The sequence below is a fragment of the Bos javanicus genome, chromosome 3 (genome assembly GCF_032452875.1).
Source record: "Bos javanicus breed banteng chromosome 3, ARS-OSU_banteng_1.0, whole genome shotgun sequence".
Classification (NCBI taxonomy): Eukaryota; Metazoa; Chordata; class Mammalia; order Artiodactyla; family Bovidae; genus Bos; species Bos javanicus.
The window spans coordinates 110,540,277-110,557,862 of record NC_083870.1 but is presented as its reverse complement, the minus strand read 5'-3'; the positions used below and the strand labels follow the sequence as shown (position 1 = coordinate 110,557,862).

Here is a 17,586-nt window from a genome sequence, read left to right as displayed (position 1 = left end):
AGCAGTCCCTCCAGCTCGGCACTGTCCTGGGGGCTGGGGCCAAGCCCTACTACTTTGGAAATCCAAGCGGAAGACCAGGGCCCCTGAAGGCCCACCTGGGTGTCGGGACCCTGTGTGTCCCCAGCTGGTCCACGGAGTGGAGACAGGGGCAGGAGCGCGTGGGGGTTGTGTGCGTGTACGTATCAATCCCGTGTTCACAAAAGGCTGAAGAAACAACAGACAACTCCCGTCCTGAAAGACAAAAGGAGCAGCTGGCCCGCAGGGGCCAGGCCGCCACTGAGGGAGAAGCCTGGCACTGCCGGCCACGTGCAGATGCCACGCCCTGACTGGCCCGGCGGGGGCGTCACAGGGACGCACGGGGCTGGGCCCCGAGTGCGGGCCGGCCCCGAGCACAGAGCGGCACACCCAGCAGGCAGGCACGCAACTGAACAGCAGGTTTAATCATCTCACGACAGACGGTAGGGCAGTAGTATAAACCAGAAGTTTCCTTTTAAAAAGCCATGTCCCCAAAGCTCCCATTCCTCAATACCCAGACGTCACAGCGGAGGGACCGGTTCCTCACGGCTGAGGAACAGGGCCAGAGGGATTCAGAGTCTGTTCCACCAAGCTCAAAGTCTTTCCAGGTCAAGGTTGCCTTGTGAGTAGCCAAGAGCCCTAGGAGGTGCTGATGCACACGCACTCTAACACATACACACCCCCACACATGCAGGGACAGAGAGAAGACACTCGGACAGACAGGCACGGAGGAGGCCGTGCTGGGGCAGCCACACACGTGCGCTCTCAGACCGCACAGTCCAGTCTGTCTGTGGCTGTCTCCTCGGCACAGGGAGCACGGAGGAAGCAGCCAGGGTGGTCAGGAGGAAGGAGGGTGGCAGCCTGGGCCCCTCTCCTTTCCGGAAGCAGCCAGCCCTCCCCTACTCGGCAGACTGTTTCTGCACTACCAGCTCACCGTCGGGGGTGAGGAGGGGCGCCACATCCTCTGGGCCGAGAGAGAGGGCACGCTCCACCCCAAAGCAGAGAACAAGGAACATGCCCACAGGCAGGCTTCTGCGGCCAGGAGCTGGCGGTGCTTGTTTTTGTTCCCAGGGGTGGGGGACGCAGTCAGGCCTCGCTGTGCAGGTGCCCCGGCGGCAGCAGTCCTGCCAACAAGGAGCTGGAGAGGAAGCCAGGAGCTGGCGGTGTCCACCCTTGGAACAGGAGAGGGGTGCAAAAAAAAGGAGGCCCTGAGGTGAGGACATTTTGAGGGACCTACCAGACGGGTTTAAAGAGGAAACCTCTTCGTTCACAGCTTCATTCAGGGGTTCCTGGAGAATGTCTCTGGATTCAAGTACCAGCGGCTCTGGTTGTGGGTTTGGGGATGGAGTGGCCAGCAGAGGCTGGGAGAACAGCTGCCCTCCGATGCGGGAGGTAGGAGAAGCAGCCTGGCGATGCTCTGGACCCTGGCACTGCCAATCCCCACCCTGAGGAAACAGACCAGGCGGCTACAAGATCTCCTCGCGGGGGCTCCGGACCTTCAGTGGGGTCTGCCCGTTGGGCACAGAGCCGTTCTGACCGTGCAGGAGCTTGCCCTTCTCTCGGTCTGGCCACGTGAAGATGGCATCGTCACTGTCCAGCTCGGACTCCGAGTGCATCAGGCTGCTGCTCAGCGCTGGGCCTTTCTGTTTGACGCCTGCGAGGGAGTCAAGGATATGGGCGTCAGGAGCCGGGAGCTGCACCCTGCACCCCCCATCCCAGCCCGAAGAGGAGCAGAGCGACAGGGACGGTCACAGTCCTCTCCTGTAGGCAGGAGGCTACCCGAGTCCTCCCAGGCCTGGCTAGACGGAGCAGGGAAGCCTCAGGGAGTACTCTGCAGACCCACAGATCGGCGTCCACTGCAGATTCTCTGCCTCCAGCATCTATTAGCTTCGGTTAGTCCACCCAACGACATGCTCTTTTCTCTCTCCTAAATGTGGGGTGTTTCATCATGTCCCTTCACGCACAGGGCAGAGTTCTGTGGGAGGCAGGCAAACAAGGAACAGGCACTGATACTCTAGAGACTGAGCTTCTTCGCGGACCCTGGCTCAGCGTGGATGGACAGCGCCTGCAGAGCTGCTGGCGCTGAGGACGCCACCGTGCTCTGCGCAGACGTTTACTCTGGCTTCGCTGAGTGGCAACAAGCGGTGGGAGAGCAGGCGTGTGGCTTGGAGAGGCCTCTCCAAGCAGGGACTGGAGGAGGGACTATCCCAAGGCATCAGTTGGTCAGAGCACACAAATAAGGACCCGTAAGAAACACCTGAGGTCAGAAAAGATGCCTGAGCTTCTATAAGTCACTGCAGTTACGTTCTCTACTCGTCCTTAAGGCTGCAGAGGCCAGACCATACCACGAGGTCGGGTAATAACTTCAGGGCGGACCCCCACCCAGCAGCAAGACGGGTGCCCTCTGGCTGGTGCAAATACCACTCCAAGCAAATGCGGGCTGAGATGGCAGAACTAGGAGTACGAGTGGCCAGCATCGAGAATGCAGCTTGGCAGTGCTCTGGGCCTGGCACAGTCCACCCCCAGGACCTAACCTACCTCCTTTCTTAAAAAGGTGACCAGTCAGGTGAGCCATGTTTGAACCCTCACTCCCCAGCAACCACGCTCCCTCCCCCGGTCCCACCCCCAGTAAACACTGAGAGAGGCTCCTGAGACGACCGTCAGCCACTCTGCCCATTCCTGGCCAGACGGGCCGTAAGGCTGTGGATGATGAGGGCCTCGAGACTCTGACCACGCCCGGCACTCAGGAACCTCAAGCCCGCAGATCCTGCCCGTGTGCCGTCTGCCTGTGCAGTGTGCTCTGGGGCGCAGGCAAGCTTACGCAGCTTGTCCACCTCAGGGCACAGTTCTGACACATGACTGCAGACAGTCACACCTTCCACTGACTCTCAGGACGGCAGAGAAGCAGGGTCGGAGAACAATGCAGCTTTGCAGGCTTTTCCAGTGTGGTGGGGACAGTGCTGACCTAAGAACCAAGACCAGGGAGGGTGAAGGGTCTCACAACTTCTGCTTTGCCCTATAGATGAAGTATCCCTTTGGGGGCTTTCTGCCCCCAGCACCCAAGCACTCGAAGCTTCTCTTCTTCCTCAAAGCCCTTCTGGGCCATAGGTATGGAGGACAGGAGCCTGAGGTGGAGATGGGTTTCTGGCTCCGCAGTACACAGCACTCACCGCGGGGCCTCTCACGACCAGTGAGCTCTGCTCTGCTCTCCTTGCGGAACTGAGTGGAATTCATCCACTAAGCAATACTAGGGAGGACACTGCTACTATCAACAGGCGCTGACCACTCCCATCTCTGACTCAGCAATTCCATTCCTAGGTCTACACCTGCAGAAATCCATACATCTGTCCACCAAAGGACACAGACCAGAAGGTTTACAGCAGCAGCCCCCAGGGCAGCCAAAGTGCCCAACAGCATGCCTGACAAATGTGTTCCTACAAAGGGAATTATACAGCAATGGGAATGAGCACGCTGTGGCTCTGCCTAAGGACACGCGTGAGTGTCCTAAACGCAACGCTGAGTGAAAGGAGGCGCACACTAAGACTGTTCATATCAGCTACTCCCAGACGCCAGTCAACTGCGGGGGCAGGGGCTGCAGAGAAGCATCGACCAGACGCCAACTGCGGGGGCAGGGGCCGCAGAGAAGCACACAGGGGGCTGGGGCTCCTGGGGGGCTGATCACATGGGCACATTCACTTAAGAAACACATTTTCTGTACACATCAGACTGAATCACCGGAAACTGCTGTCTTCTAGGTCAAAAGTGAAATTATCGGTAATTTTATACGGTTTGACCAAAAGCAATAGAAAGTTGTGAAAAGACTCAACAGGAGAACAAAACCAAATCACACCCCACCCCACAGGTGCTGACTGCAAAGCACGCCCCACGGCTGGGCTCCGAGCCCGGGCCCCAGGCACAGGCGGGGGCCCCTCACGTCCCATCACTCCTCCTCCGGCCTCACCGCGCCCCCGGCACGGTGTCCACTTCAGCTCACTTCCACACACGTCAGGCTCCACAGACTGACTCTTCCTCAACCTCAACTTCCATTCCAGACCGCACCCCTTTAGGTCCTGAAGCCACTCTCCGCATCCCACTGGCGGCTCTGTTCTGGCCTGCAACCACTCCCCAGCCGCAGAGCCCAGATCAAGAGCCGGCCTGCTGGCCTGGTCAGATCCACCAGACCCAAGGGCCTCTCACCTCCCCGGCTAGACACCGCCCCCGGGAGAAGGGCCTGCGACCCTCGTCTGTCCTTGCCTCCGGGTTACCCGGGAGCGGCTGGCCACCTGCGTCCCCCCACCTCTCCCCGCAAGTCTGCCTTTCCAAACTGCCTCTTCCTCCCAGCTGTCCTCCCATCCTGCTTAGGAGAGGGATCTCAAGTCCTCTATGCCCGCCGTCCCCCTCAGAAACCTCCCCTCCATCTTCTGCATCTCTGCCCGCAAACCTGCTCCCAAAACCCATCCACACAGTCCTGAATCTCCGCTCATTTTTACCCAGCTTCTGGAAGGACTTTTAACTCTTCAGGGCCTCCGTTTCCTCACCACCTACCTACTTCCTAAACAGACTGCGCTTTCACTTCAGCCATCTGTCCGCTCGCCATCTACTCCAGCTCTTCAGGTGCCCAGAAACCTCTCCAGCACTGTCACTGCCATCAACGTCGCCAATTCTCATCTGACCGCGCTCTGGGGACGCCGCTCCTCCTCCTCCTCAGCTCCTCAGCCTGGCGCTTTCCTATGGACCCTCATCCCTCTCCCCACGGCTCCTGACTGCTCTCTGGGGACGCCTCTCCTTCTCCTCAGCTCCTCGCCTGGTGCTCTTCTATGGACCCTCACCCCTCTCCCCACTGAGGGATGTGGCCCTCCCTAGCGGTGCCGGCGTCTCCAGTATATAGCAGATTCCTACCCAGTCCTGTGCTGCTGCACTCCATCTCCCTCTTCTCTTACTGAAACTGCACCGAGTGTCCTAATTCTGGCCTCAGTGCTATCAAGTCTGTCTCTCGGGTTGGCAGTCGGCCTGGACCTTTCCTGTCCCTCCGGGACACTGACACCACGCTGTTCAAGCCATCATCATCCCCTCCTCACAGAAACCTCCTTGCTGGCTCCCACCTATAATCTCCTCAGTGAATGAAATGGCACAAAACTAATTTTCCTAAGCCAGCACTTTCGTCACCACCAGAAAAAATGCCTAAATCCTTAAGCTGACATTCAAAAATTCCCATAAACTCATCCCCACCCATCTTCTAGCCTCATTTTCTCAACCCCATTCACAACTGTTCTAAACCAAACAACCTTCCCCTGCATTTCTTCTCCAGTCTTTCTCGTTCACAGATGCTCAAAGAAGATGCTTGGGGACCATCCTTTGTGTCTCCTTTTCTCTCACACCCCTCTGAAAACATATCATGAACCTCAGCAAGTCTTCCCCTTAAGTGTATCTGGCCTTTGCTCTCTGTCTCATAATCTTTCCACCATGAGGGTGTTCTATCCAGTTTCCTCTCCAATTCCTTCACATGGCAGCCAGTTGTCTTTTTATAACGTAGATAAATCTAACTGCGCCATTCACACCTCCGTAACTCTCCCGACTGCTCCTAGAAGGAGCCCACAGCAGCATCCCTGCTTACCTGTCCAGCCCTGTGCCACTCACCCCACACTCACCGTATCTTCCGCAAATGCCCCCTGCTCCCTCTGGCAGCTGGGCCTTCAATCAACCAGCTTGGCCTGCAATCCTATTTCTCAGAGCCTCTATGAGCCTCACTCTCCTTCTCGTTGACACTGAGGTCTCAACTTTAATGTTATTCTTTATAAATACCTTCCACTATCACATCTGTATATTTGTGAACTTGTTTGTTCAATGCCTGCGTGATATAAGCTACACAAAAGCATCATCTATTGAGTTCACCATAATATAACCAGCGTCTGGCTTAGACCTGGTACACAGTGGTATTAATCCATACTCACAGATGAATAAGATACAGTCCCTACCTTCTTCAAGCGTATCATGGACTAGTAAAGGGACAAACAATAAGATAACTGATATAATACAGTGAGAGAAATGCCAAAACAAACACGTGGGAGAAGGAAGAGCATGACTTTTAACTGGCAGGTTAAGGGTTGGATGAGAAAGTACTTTCTGGACAGAAACACGAACCAACGAATTTGGTTTAGAAAAGAGAGACATCAGCAAGGAGGAGGATCTCAGAAGAGCACACTGACGCAGGCGCACCAAGGCCACTATCCAACAGACCACAAGTCCCCGGAGGACCTCACGGGGTAGAGACCTCGCCACAGCAGCAGACACGGCCTTGGCGACCTCGGCGAGGGTGCTGTGCAACCTTTTCCCCTCTGGCCATCATCCTCAGGATCTCTGGGACGCTCTGGCGGTACTTCTGTGGTTCGCCAGCCCCCATCTCTGGACACTGCCCCACCGTGCTCCCGAACCGAGCTGCCTGGGTGCCGACAGCCCAGACTGCCTACGAGCCTTTATTTTCATCTCATGTCTCTCCTCCCTCACTAAAGTGAGATTCCGAGGGCAGAGCCTGCGTCGGAGAACGCTACACAGTCCCCTGACAGCCTTTCTAATACCAAGCTTTAAGTATGAGAGATGTTAAACAAACATGTTGCAAAAACAATCAGGTCTACGTTCAGAGTGTTTGGGAACAGCTCTACACAGAGTCCAGCTCCCATAAGGGGACAAGGCCTATCCTGGGGCTTCCATGGTAAAAGGGAACCTCCCCAGTGACCGAGCTCAGACAGGAAGGAGGGCCCTGCACCTGCCCCGGGCCTCCTAACCCCATCACCAAAAGCTGTCTCCGTGCTTGTGCAGCTGGAAATTCTCTGACAGATGAGCCCAGCGCACCTGGAGCCGGCAGGGGAGCAGCCCTCCACGGCCTCTGAGATAGTCACGGAGCCTGCAGATCTACCTGACAAACACGGGAGAGGAGAAGACAGGAGGGGAAGGCTGGCTGGAGCAGAGAGCCAGCAGGCGGACACTGGCTTTGACCTCTTCACAGCCTCACCCTGTCTGCTCAGAAAGGACAGACTGAGCAGGAAAAAGAGACCAAGGTCCTTGAGCTCAACCTCAGGGGCAGTTTGAAAAGCTGAACTCCAGGCAGCAACCCTAAGGGGAATGAGCAGGCAAAGGACAGCAAGAGGCTGAGCCCCCTCAGCACAGGGAAAGGGTAGCTGAGAAGTGAGCCCTGGAGCCCGAGCTTGTCCAACAGGCAGGTTCTGCCCCCACAGGGCAAAGCAGACCCTGGTCCTCATCAGGGAGGGGACAAGATGCTTTCCCAGCACAAAGAGCTATTGGCAGCACACCCGGGAGGGAAGAGTGATGGTGGCGGCTCTTCATCTACTACGGGGTGGCCCCAGCACCCAGTTCCCAACATACCTGCTCGGGACGTTGGCTTCAGTTCTAGGCTTTCCTGATCCGTGGCATCCAGGATCTTGTACTTGCTTTTCCTCTTCGGTTTTCCTTTTTGCCTGAAAAACACAATCCCTGTCTCTGCTCAGGAAAGAGGGTCTGTGTGAGGCTCAGGTCACCACCCACAGGTGACAGCCAGACTCTGCACGTGGAGCCCGGATCCCGGGATGCTGCTTAAGGGAAGAGCTGCTTCTCCTTACTTCTCAGCTGGGAAAGGCAGCAACTGTGATTTGTTATTCAAATATTCCTCACCAACTTGGGAAAGGGTAAAGGAAACATTGTTATCTTGGACAGATTGATTAAAAATGTAAATAAAATGAAACGCCTATCCCTGAAGGGTGGAAGGTGGAGGAAAGCTTAAACTAGCAATGTTGTTAATGGTGGTTGTCCTGGACTGGTGGGAATTTTTTAAAATTCTTTTAATTTGCTAAGTTTTATTGTGAGGTTATGTCGCAGCTTGCATTTCAGCTCTGCAACTTACTAACTGTATCCTTAGATGGATGACATCAGTTTCCTGAGAAAATGCTCTTATGCCTATTAAAAAAGATATTACCTATAAAATGTCATCATGATACTTGGCACACAGTAAACACAGAAGTGATACCTATTACTAAAAATGAGAAACATAATAAATATTTCTCTCAAATATTTTAAGACGAGATAGGAAGACTAGATGAAAAAAACCTGAAAGACTTAATCACGGCTAACCTAAGTCTATAATTACAAGAAAACATGCACGCACATGAATCTCAAATCGAAGGGGAGGCAGACAAATTAAGATTCCACGGGCAACAGTGGTGAGGCTGAGGTGTGGAGTACAAAAGCTCACACACCCTAGAGGCAGATGTAAGCCAGGCCTATGCCCCAGGCCCTCCCCATGCCCACTCAGCCACAGCCATGTTTTCCAGGTTGCAAATCACTGCAGTGACAGCCACTCCCTCCCTCAGGAGCGTCAGACGGTAAGACCACCTTTTTGGGGCATGCTGTGGGTGGGCCATGTAATGGTGATGGTAAGAGAAAAATCCCAGGACTCAGGGCCCCCACGTAGACGGTGCCAGATACCTCTCTAATGAACAAATACGTAATTAGAAGGCTGAACAAATTTACAGGGCAAGTGCATCTTACCTCTTACAACAACAGATTACAGTCCAGGACAGGATCCCCAAGGCAACAACAATGAGAAAGGAAGCAATGATAACATATAACACGCTCCACTCTGCCAAGAAAAACACAGTAGTAAGGGCGCTGGAGAGAGAGGCTGAACGGAGGGCTGCGCTGCCCAGCGGGGGCAGGAAACACTCCCTGGACAAAACGGACCCAGGGCTCCCCAGGGAAGATGAGACCTTAGAGATAAAAGCAGCTGAAGTCTGAGCTTGGCTCTGAGACCCTGCAGCAGCGGGGCAGGCTGTAATGAGCTTCAAAAGAGGAAAAGAGGGGAATGGAAATCTACGGGCTTCCCTGGGGCGAAGCACACAGGCACTCTGAAAGGACAGGAGGCCGCACGGCGGGTCTGATTCATCTGCATTTTGTGGCCGGTCTCATTTACGCTTGTTTTGTTTTAAACAGCTGCGTCAGGGGAGCTCCCTGGCGGTTAGGACTTGCCACTTTCACTGCTGGGGCCTGGGTTCAGTCCCTGGTCAGGGAACTAAGAAACAAAGATCCAACAAGCCCCGAGGCGTGGCCAACAAACAACAAGAGAAAACCACAAACACTGCCTCAGAGCTTTCCTCTAACCTTGAGCAAGTGCGGAGGAAGGAAGCATTAAGTCCTCGGCAAACATCAAATACACAAAGTTCTTCTCCTCGCTTGCTCATCTGCCTTGGAAACACCAACACCCACCCACTCAACTCAGAGCCACAGTCAACGCCAAACCAGCTGGCACAGTCAAAGCAGGAAACTCACCACAGTTGCTGTCTCCATCCCTCAGCTGCACCTTGATGAAATTCTCCATCCAAAAAGGGTCACAGACACAGCGTTTGGTGAATGAATCACAGTGGCCATGGTCAGAGCAGTTCAACTGGCACGCTGCAAGTAGGAGGAGAGGGAGCAGGTCTACAGGAGTCAGAGCCAGAGAAGGACCACCTTCCGGGGCCCATGAAGACGGGATGGGACCCCCAGACCCACACCTATGGTGACGTGTCCTTGAGACCTGCCCCCAAAAGCCTTTACAGCTGGCACCACGCCCTTATCACCATCATGGCTGGATACAACTGGAGCAGTCAGCAAGGCTCCAGACTGTTTTCACTTGCTGTTTTCCATATCAGCAGTTCTTAATCTTTCATGTCCCACAGACCTTCTTCTCAGAATAACTTAATTGCCAAGATAAAAGACATAGTATTATAGAGGAAGGCAATTATACTAAACATGTTTCTGAAGCATTTAAGAATACAAAACTTTGAAGATAACAATATATGTCTTTATTAAAATATTAAGTCATAAGATTATAACAGTGATAATTTTGAAGTAATGATGAATAAAAATGTTTTTTCATCAACTGGTATGATACAAAACTATTTGAATTTCTATTGCCTTAAAGTCACATGTTCTGCTAATACTACAGTACTTTGTAAATGAGGAAAAGAGTAAATTTCAGTCAGAGGCTCATGAAAACAAAGATGTAATTAAATTTTTTTTCCCATTTGAACTCACAGCTCCTCTGAACGCTGTCTCAGGGGCCCAGGGACCCCAGGTGAAGAAGCTCTGCAATGAGTTGGGACTCTTCCATGATAATGGTAGTGGAAGAAAGCGATTATTTCCTTATTTCCAGAGAACCAGAAATGTAGCCCAAGGACAGCAGGGATGACAGGCGAGCTGTGGGCACTGGGCAGGCTCTCATTCCCAACTCCCCACAATTACTCACTGACAGTACTGATCTCCAGGGCTCTGAATATCAGAAAGTCTGCCTTCTGCTTCTGCAGCTCACTCTTGAGCATTGCTGCCACCTCATGGCCTTTGAAGATCTGGTGAGGAGGCTCATTCTGAACAAAAAATACCATCTTGGTGCTGCGGAGACATGCAACAGTATGAATGAGCTGAAGCTGTCAAATGGATAGCAGTAGCTACCATTTGCTAAGTACCTTCTGTATGTGCCAGACACTGTGCGAAGTACTACACACATTCTCCCACAGCAAGTCAGTGAGAGAGGGGCTGCCCAGCACCATCTCCATGTTACAGAGGACAACACTGGGGCTCAGAGGGGTTAAGTAGCTTGCCCAAGGTCACACAGTTAATTATGGCAGAGCCAGATCCCAACCCTGATATGCCTGACTCCAAAGCCTAGGCTTTTAGAAAAGCCCTAAGCTGCCCTAATTAACAAGACCTATTCCAAAAGGTAACCAGAGGTCAGAAACACAGGGATTTAGTTTTGGGTACATTCTGCTGTCAGCCTTTTAACAGCTAAGAGCGTAGTGATGTTGGGTTTGTGCCTATATCATCTATAAGACAAAGCACAGTGTTTTCTAAAATGTAAACTGCTGCACGGCATCAGAGCATCGTCCGCAGGCCAAAACATGGCCAAAATGATAACTACCGTGGCAGCAACAAGAAAAGGCTGGCACAGTGGTGTGGCTGGCACAAGATTATGTTATTCTCTGTCCAGATCTGTTTACTTTCTGCCTGTCAACTTCTGTCCAAGGCAGAAAATGTTTGAGCTCACTTCTGGGTGGCATGGAATCTGTTCACTAGGCCTTGGCCTCCATTTTTGGCAGCCTGCTTTGTGATTCCATGTTAGTCTCATAACTGAACTCTCCCAACCACTGGGTTCATAGGTGTGCCCCCAGTAAGGATTCCCACTGCACACAGGGGCTGGGTGGGACCCAGGTATCCCAGAGGGCCTGGACCAGCTTCATTTAGTATAACTGTCTGTTTATCCCAACTGTGTGTGTATCTCAAAGTATCATAGAAACAGTATCATCTTCTATGTGTGGACTGACATGAAAGTTTGGGAAGTCCTTTCCTAAAAGACTTTTAAAAGTTCACTGTGTAGTAAGGCTAAAAATGGGGTATTATAAACTCCAGAATCAAGAAACAAATCTTTTCCATAAGATTTGTGGTCATTTCTCGTACTGCATGTAAAATAGATAACTAACGAGAACCTACTGTATAGCAAGGGAACTCCACTCAATGCTCTCTGGTGACCTAAACAGGAAGGAAATCTAAAAAAGAGTGGACTGTGACTGCCTAGAGGGGTGGGATGAGGTGGGAGGTGGGAGGGAGGCGCAAGAGGGAAGGGCATCTGTATGCCTACGGCTGATTCACGTTGATGTATGGCAAAAACCAACACAATATTGTAAAACAATTATCCTCAAATTAAAAATGAATTCATTAAAAAAAAAAGAGCGGATATAGGTTTGTGTATAATTGATTCACTTGGCTGCACAGCGGAGACTAACACAACGCTGTACAGGAACTATACCCCAATAAAAATTAATCTAAAAAAGATGTGGTCATTTCTCATATTTTCTCCTAGTTACCTAATAATTCACACTTATAGTTTCCATTTTTGTCTATATACAAATAACCCTCAAAGCTTTATCTCCTCTCCCCATGTCCCTCTTGAGTGACCAAATCTATACCTACAAATGCTTGCTAGAGTATCTACACCAGATCTACCACAGACATCTCAAACCCAACATGGTTCAAAACAGACTGATAATAATCATTAATTAACTCATTATGTATTAGGGACTACACACACATTATCTTATGTAATCTTCACCAAGCCTTCAAAATGGCTGCTAGAATTTTTACAGGTGAAGGATGAGTTTGGAGAGATACAGTCACCTGCCCACTGTCACAAAGCTGCCACTGACAGAGGCCAGGCTGCCTGGTGAGAGGCCCATGCTCTTTCCCGTCGTAATAACACTCTCTCCTTCCAATCATATCCTCCTCCTGAATTCCTCAGCAAAGCCCATCAAGGCCAAACCAGAAACCCAGATGCTTCTCTCTTCCTTGTGCCTCAGATTCAGTGACACAAGTCTGCAAGCAACCCCTTCCATAACGCTCTCACCCGCACTCTCACTGCAGCCTCGCCACTGCTGTGTCCCAGCCAATTCCCACCAGCTTGATCGATCCCAGCAGCCAACTTCCTATTCCTATTCCCAGGTGCTAAGCAGAGCTTAAAAATAAAGTCCTCATCATCATGCTGTCTCCAATCCAGTGAACCCTGACTGCGTATTAGATTCATCTGGGGTTTTTTTAAAATTTAGGTGCCCAGACCTTACTCCAGACCAACTGAACCATCATCTGTGGGGGTGAGGCTTGGGTAATGGTATGTTCATAAAAGCTCTTAGTGTTACTACTGTGCAGCTGGAATCGCCACTCTCACTTCCTGTCTAACCTTGGGTGAGACCCCAATACTGCTCAAAGCCAGCATTGGGGTCTCAACATCCTTTCCTGGAGTGGGTGTTCTCAACCTTCACCACTTTCCTCAGACTGTCCAGCTCACGCTTACCTCCTCGAAGCAGACGGCCTTACCTCCAGCTTCAGAGAAACGGGATGTTGGTACTAGAGAAACTGGGTGTTTGTACTCACCCTTTCAAATGCTGTCCTTCTCTGCTTCTAAATTCACCTGAAAGAGCACATCTTCCCTCCTCTCCTCCCATCTCCAGAGGAAGTGGTGCTCCTGCTCTGTCCACAGCCAGTCCCCCAGAACTACCTCTGTTTCTAACCACCGCCCCAATCTCCACCATCTACTTCTCTTCTACGTCTTTCCCTTGGTCTATAAAAATGTTCAGGTATTTCCTATCTTTAAAAGGTGTTCTTTTGAGCTTGTTTCCCATATTGTTTTCAACACCAGCCTTTTCAAAGAGGCATTATACCATCTCTGTATTCTCAAACCATGAAAAGCTTTGCTCCCAGCATCTAAGTGAAATGATCTCACTAGAGTTCTGATGAGCCACTAATCACAAACTCAGAAGCCTGTTTTGCGTGCTTGCCACACCTGTCCCTGTAGCACCTGAATCCCTTGGCAGCCCACCCCCTCACTGCCAGCCCATCTCTTAACTCCCAGCAGGTGGCTTCCATCTGGCTCTCCTCCCACTTCTCTGGCTGCTGTTTCTTAGTTTCCTTTGCTGGCCCTTCTTTCTTTGCCTTCCTCTTGAATACTGATGTTCTCCAGAGCTCTGTCCTCAACCCTCTTGACACTCTCCCAGTGTGACTCATCAATTATGGCTTTAACGCCGCCTGTACAGTGACTCCTGATCTTTGGCCTTTCCTTCCACCTCAGGTTCCAACCTATGCGTTCTACTACCTGATGAAGCATCTCCCTATGTAAGCCACGTGAAGTGCTTTTAGTCACTCAATCATGTCCAACTCTTTGCAATGCCATGGACTGTAGCCCACCAGGCTCCTCTGTCCATGGGATTTCCCAAGCAAGAGTACTAGAGTGGGTAACCATTCCCTTCTCCAGGGGATCTTCCCAACCCAGGGATTGAACCCAGGTCTCCTGCATTGCAGGCAAGATTCTTTACCATCTGAGCTACCAGGGAAGCCCAAGACACCCCAAATTCAACGGTCAAAACTGAACTCATTATCTTTTCTTTGAAACTGGTTCCCTCTGTATCCCTAATCTCAGCGCCCACCATCTATCCAGGCACACAAACGAAAATTCTCATATTTGACAGTTCACTCAGTTTCATTCCAAAAGGGTCACCAAGTCCTATTGATTTACTATGACATTCTTTTAATTTCCTCATATCTTCTGCCATTTCCACAACCACTACCTCATTCGGTGTTAGCACCCTTTTCCTAGACTAATCCAAAAGCTTCCTGATTTGTCTACAAGCCTTTGGTCTCTTCCTATTTTAGTTTTAGCCTCCACACTACCAACCTCCCTTAAAAAAAAAAAAAAAAGAACTAATATCCTTGTTTCAAAAATAAACAAAAACTTCACATACAAAACTAACTTCTGAGTCCTCCCACCCAAACTATTCAAACTGCCCTGCCTGGCCTGCTTATGACTGTCCTGAGTCTACAGAGCCAGCCTACTGTCCACCATATCCTAGGGCCGGGTAAGTGCTCTGAACCCATGGGCTTCTTCCAGAGCAAACTCTACGTTAACATCACGGGAATATTGTTTATGCTGTTCCCCTGTGCTGAATTTCCTCCTTGTCCTTCTATGCTTGATCAGTGTAAGTTTTACTTCTGGAAAATCTTTGAACTACCTCAATCCTAATTCTCCTGAAAAAATAATCACCCCCTTGCCTGTGCCTCCATGATAGTGTTACCCCAAAACTGGGTTCTCCTCTAGGTGGTATTGAGCCAAAAGACACAACCAAGCCAAAGGTGAGAAGAAGGAGAATCTATCACTTGCGGCAAGTGAGGAGAACAGTGGGGATCTTTCCCAAAGCAGTGTCTCCCTAGATGGCAAAATTGGGGAAGTTTTACGCTAAGGGGACATACACATTCATGAAGGGGCTTGAGCAGAGAATTCAGCACAGAACTGGGACATAGGTCAACAGAGTCCAAGCTTTGGCTGACTGAAATCATGAGGCTCAGAAAAGGTCAATATCTTTTCTCAGGTTCCAGTTGATCTGGTGGATGAGGGTTTCAGGCTATCTTTACCACTGGAACAGAACTGGGAGTCTTTACAACTGATTTATTATTTTTGGTATTGTTACTTCTCTTACCTGAGAAGAATCACTGGGTCCTGAATTCTTTTTTTGCTTTGGTCACACTGCAGGACTTGTGGGATCTCAGTTCCCCAACCAGGGGTTGAACCTGGGCCATGGCAGTGAAAGCCTAGAATCCTAACCACTAGGCCACCAGGGAACTCCCCGTTCCTGCATTCTTTCTTCCCTTAAGATCATTAATTAGTGAGACCTCAAGGGCAAGCACTGTAGCCAGGTTTAGATCACAAAATGGCTTAGGCCAAAAATGGCTGAAGGTAAAAAAAGCCTGATTCTCTTGTTCTGGGGACCCCCCACCCTGTCTGCTTCCAACTGGCCTTCTGTCAAAGCCACTGCGTATTGATGTTACGTATTTACTTGGTCATCTCCCTCCTAGAACACGGTCGTCAAACATCATGGCCGTCTTCTGACCTTGGGATCTGCTGCAGTATCTAGCACAGAGCACATGACCTGTCCTAAAAGAGTACATTTCTTCTTCGTTAAAGAAATGAACACCATGAGTGGTTCCTGGTCAGAGGGCCCACTCTTCTCTATCTACCCACGCTACTTTATCAGCTCAGTCAAGAAGCCCGGGGACCCCTGGTCTTTCCTCGTCTCCCCCCATTCATGCCCAGCTACCTCTGCTCCGTGTACGGCTGAATCTTTTGCACAATGATGTCGGAGTCCAGCACCCCCAGGAGGACCCCAATCTGGCGGATGAACATCCCCTTCAGCCTCTCAGTTAGCTGACTGACGTTGACATCCAAGATGAGCTCCACCAGGCTGTTTTTCCTGGGATCTGGAAAGCACGTGGATCAGTCATGGCTTTAGAAGCAGGAGAGTTAACACAGACCAGCCACTGTGCCTGCGCTCTGGCCCAGGAGAGAATGTGGTGAGAGCATTCAGAAATGCAAGTGACCTCCTTCAAAATGGAAAGGCCCCATGGTGAACTCCCCATTGCTTCGTCCTGAAGCATTCCTGGTCTCTCCACTAACCTGAGAAATACCACACATGTGCTGGGGCCCAGTGCAAATCAATGGGGTTTAGTGAAGGAAGTGGGGAAAAGAAAAGCACTTCAACGTTTGTTCTAAAAGTCTCTGCCCAACTGGCTTTCCTGAACTCTCCAGACCAAGTGGTGGGTGTCCAGCAATCTCTCCTGATCCAGTCTGATTTTCAGTGACTGCTGTACTTTGTATGCAACAATGGGAGGGAAATTTTCCATGCCAACAATCTTACCAATGGGAATGCACCTGCCCTACAGGTTTGAAAACCATAAACACAAAGGAAATCCAGGCAGCCAAGAAACAAGGATTTCCTTAAAACAACATCACAGCCGGACAATGTTTTCACAACTCTAGAACTGTGAGACCATTATGTCTTACTTTTGATTATGTCCTAAAGACTGTTCTATATGTGGAAGTTCAAAGTGACTATTCAGAATACCTTCTTCACATACTTGATGCACCATGTGTCTGTCCTGATGTACCACTGACATAATTAGAGACTATCTGTGATGTGATTTTAAACACAGAGGAGACTTCACAGTGTCCTGGCTGTTGTCCTTCAGAGAGGCAGGGCAAGGACTGAAGACCTGCCAAGATCCCTTCCCTTCTAAGACATCTGTACATAAGCTTGGCCTTAATCCTAGTAAAGAGTAGGTTGAAAGTTTATACCTTCTCATCAGATGCTCAGGAATTTATAACACTCTATCCCACCCTGTACTCATTTCCTCCCTAATACCAAATTAGCCTTGAAACAAAACAAAAACATGGTTCTATTTAAGAAAGAAATTTTATTTCTGCAAATCTGAAAAATGTAAAGGACACCAGTTACTTTACCTTCCCTGGGGGTTGTCAGATAAAGCCTGAGGCTCAACTTACAAAAATAAATTGTTTTCTGCAGCTGGGTGCTGATGAGACATCATGACTCAAGTTATTCCTGTGCTCAGATTCCCAAAGCACCCTGAGCCCTCTGTCATCAGTCACACATAGAGGAGAAAGTGCTGGCACAGGGGCCCAAAGGCCTGGCTCTGACACAACGGCTGTGTGAAGCTGAGCAAGCCCTGCCCTCTCTGAGTTTCTGTTTCTCCATCTGAGTTAAGTAGGGGGAGGTCCATATTTCTGTGTGCGTAGGAGAGGTCTTGCTGGAACAGAGAGTCTCTACAGAGTTCTTAGCTTGGGGATTCTAGATTGTTTAAAGCTGGATATGCCATCTGGCTCTGTCCATGCTGGGGGAAGGGTCTCAGGATCCAGGCCCTGCTGGGCTGATCCAGCAATTCCACTCTGGCCCCTCACTAAATGAACTCACCAGGTTTCACCTCCACCGTGGTCCGGTCTACATCACTCTCACCCTTCGCGTCAGTCACCTTCAGGTGAAACGTGTAGGTTCCCTCGACCAGGTTGGAGAGAAAGAGGACAGGGTGGTGATCAGAGCGATTTAACACCTCCTGTGGGGTGGAACGACACGGCAATGTTGCAGAGCAAAGCCACACTCCTTTCACGGGAGTTAGCTGCCTCTGTCACAGCTAAGCCCCCTCTGGGCAGATGGCTTT

The 17,586-nt window shown here is 50.7% G+C and overlaps 1 protein-coding gene across 2 annotated transcripts in view; it reads right to left on the bottom strand.

Moving 5' to 3' along the window:
- Window positions 1-419: 419 nt before the first annotated feature.
- The window catches only part of KIAA0319L (KIAA0319 like), a 97,243-nt gene continuing 80,076 nt past the window's right edge, over window positions 420-17,586 (bottom strand). For both annotated transcript variants that reach the window (XM_061412559.1, XM_061412558.1), the window contains exons 15-21: window positions 17,343-17,481; window positions 15,675-15,834; window positions 10,289-10,431; window positions 9,331-9,453; window positions 8,554-8,644; window positions 7,396-7,487; window positions 420-1,669 (exon numbers count right to left, since the gene is read on the bottom strand). In XM_061412559.1, the coding sequence (XP_061268543.1) occupies window positions 1,482-1,669; window positions 7,396-7,487; window positions 8,554-8,644; window positions 9,331-9,453; window positions 10,289-10,431; window positions 15,675-15,834; window positions 17,343-17,481 (936 nt within the window). In that variant the 3' untranslated portion in view covers window positions 420-1,481. The remainder of the gene's footprint in view (window positions 1,670-7,395; window positions 7,488-8,553; window positions 8,645-9,330; window positions 9,454-10,288; window positions 10,432-15,674; window positions 15,835-17,342; window positions 17,482-17,586) is intronic.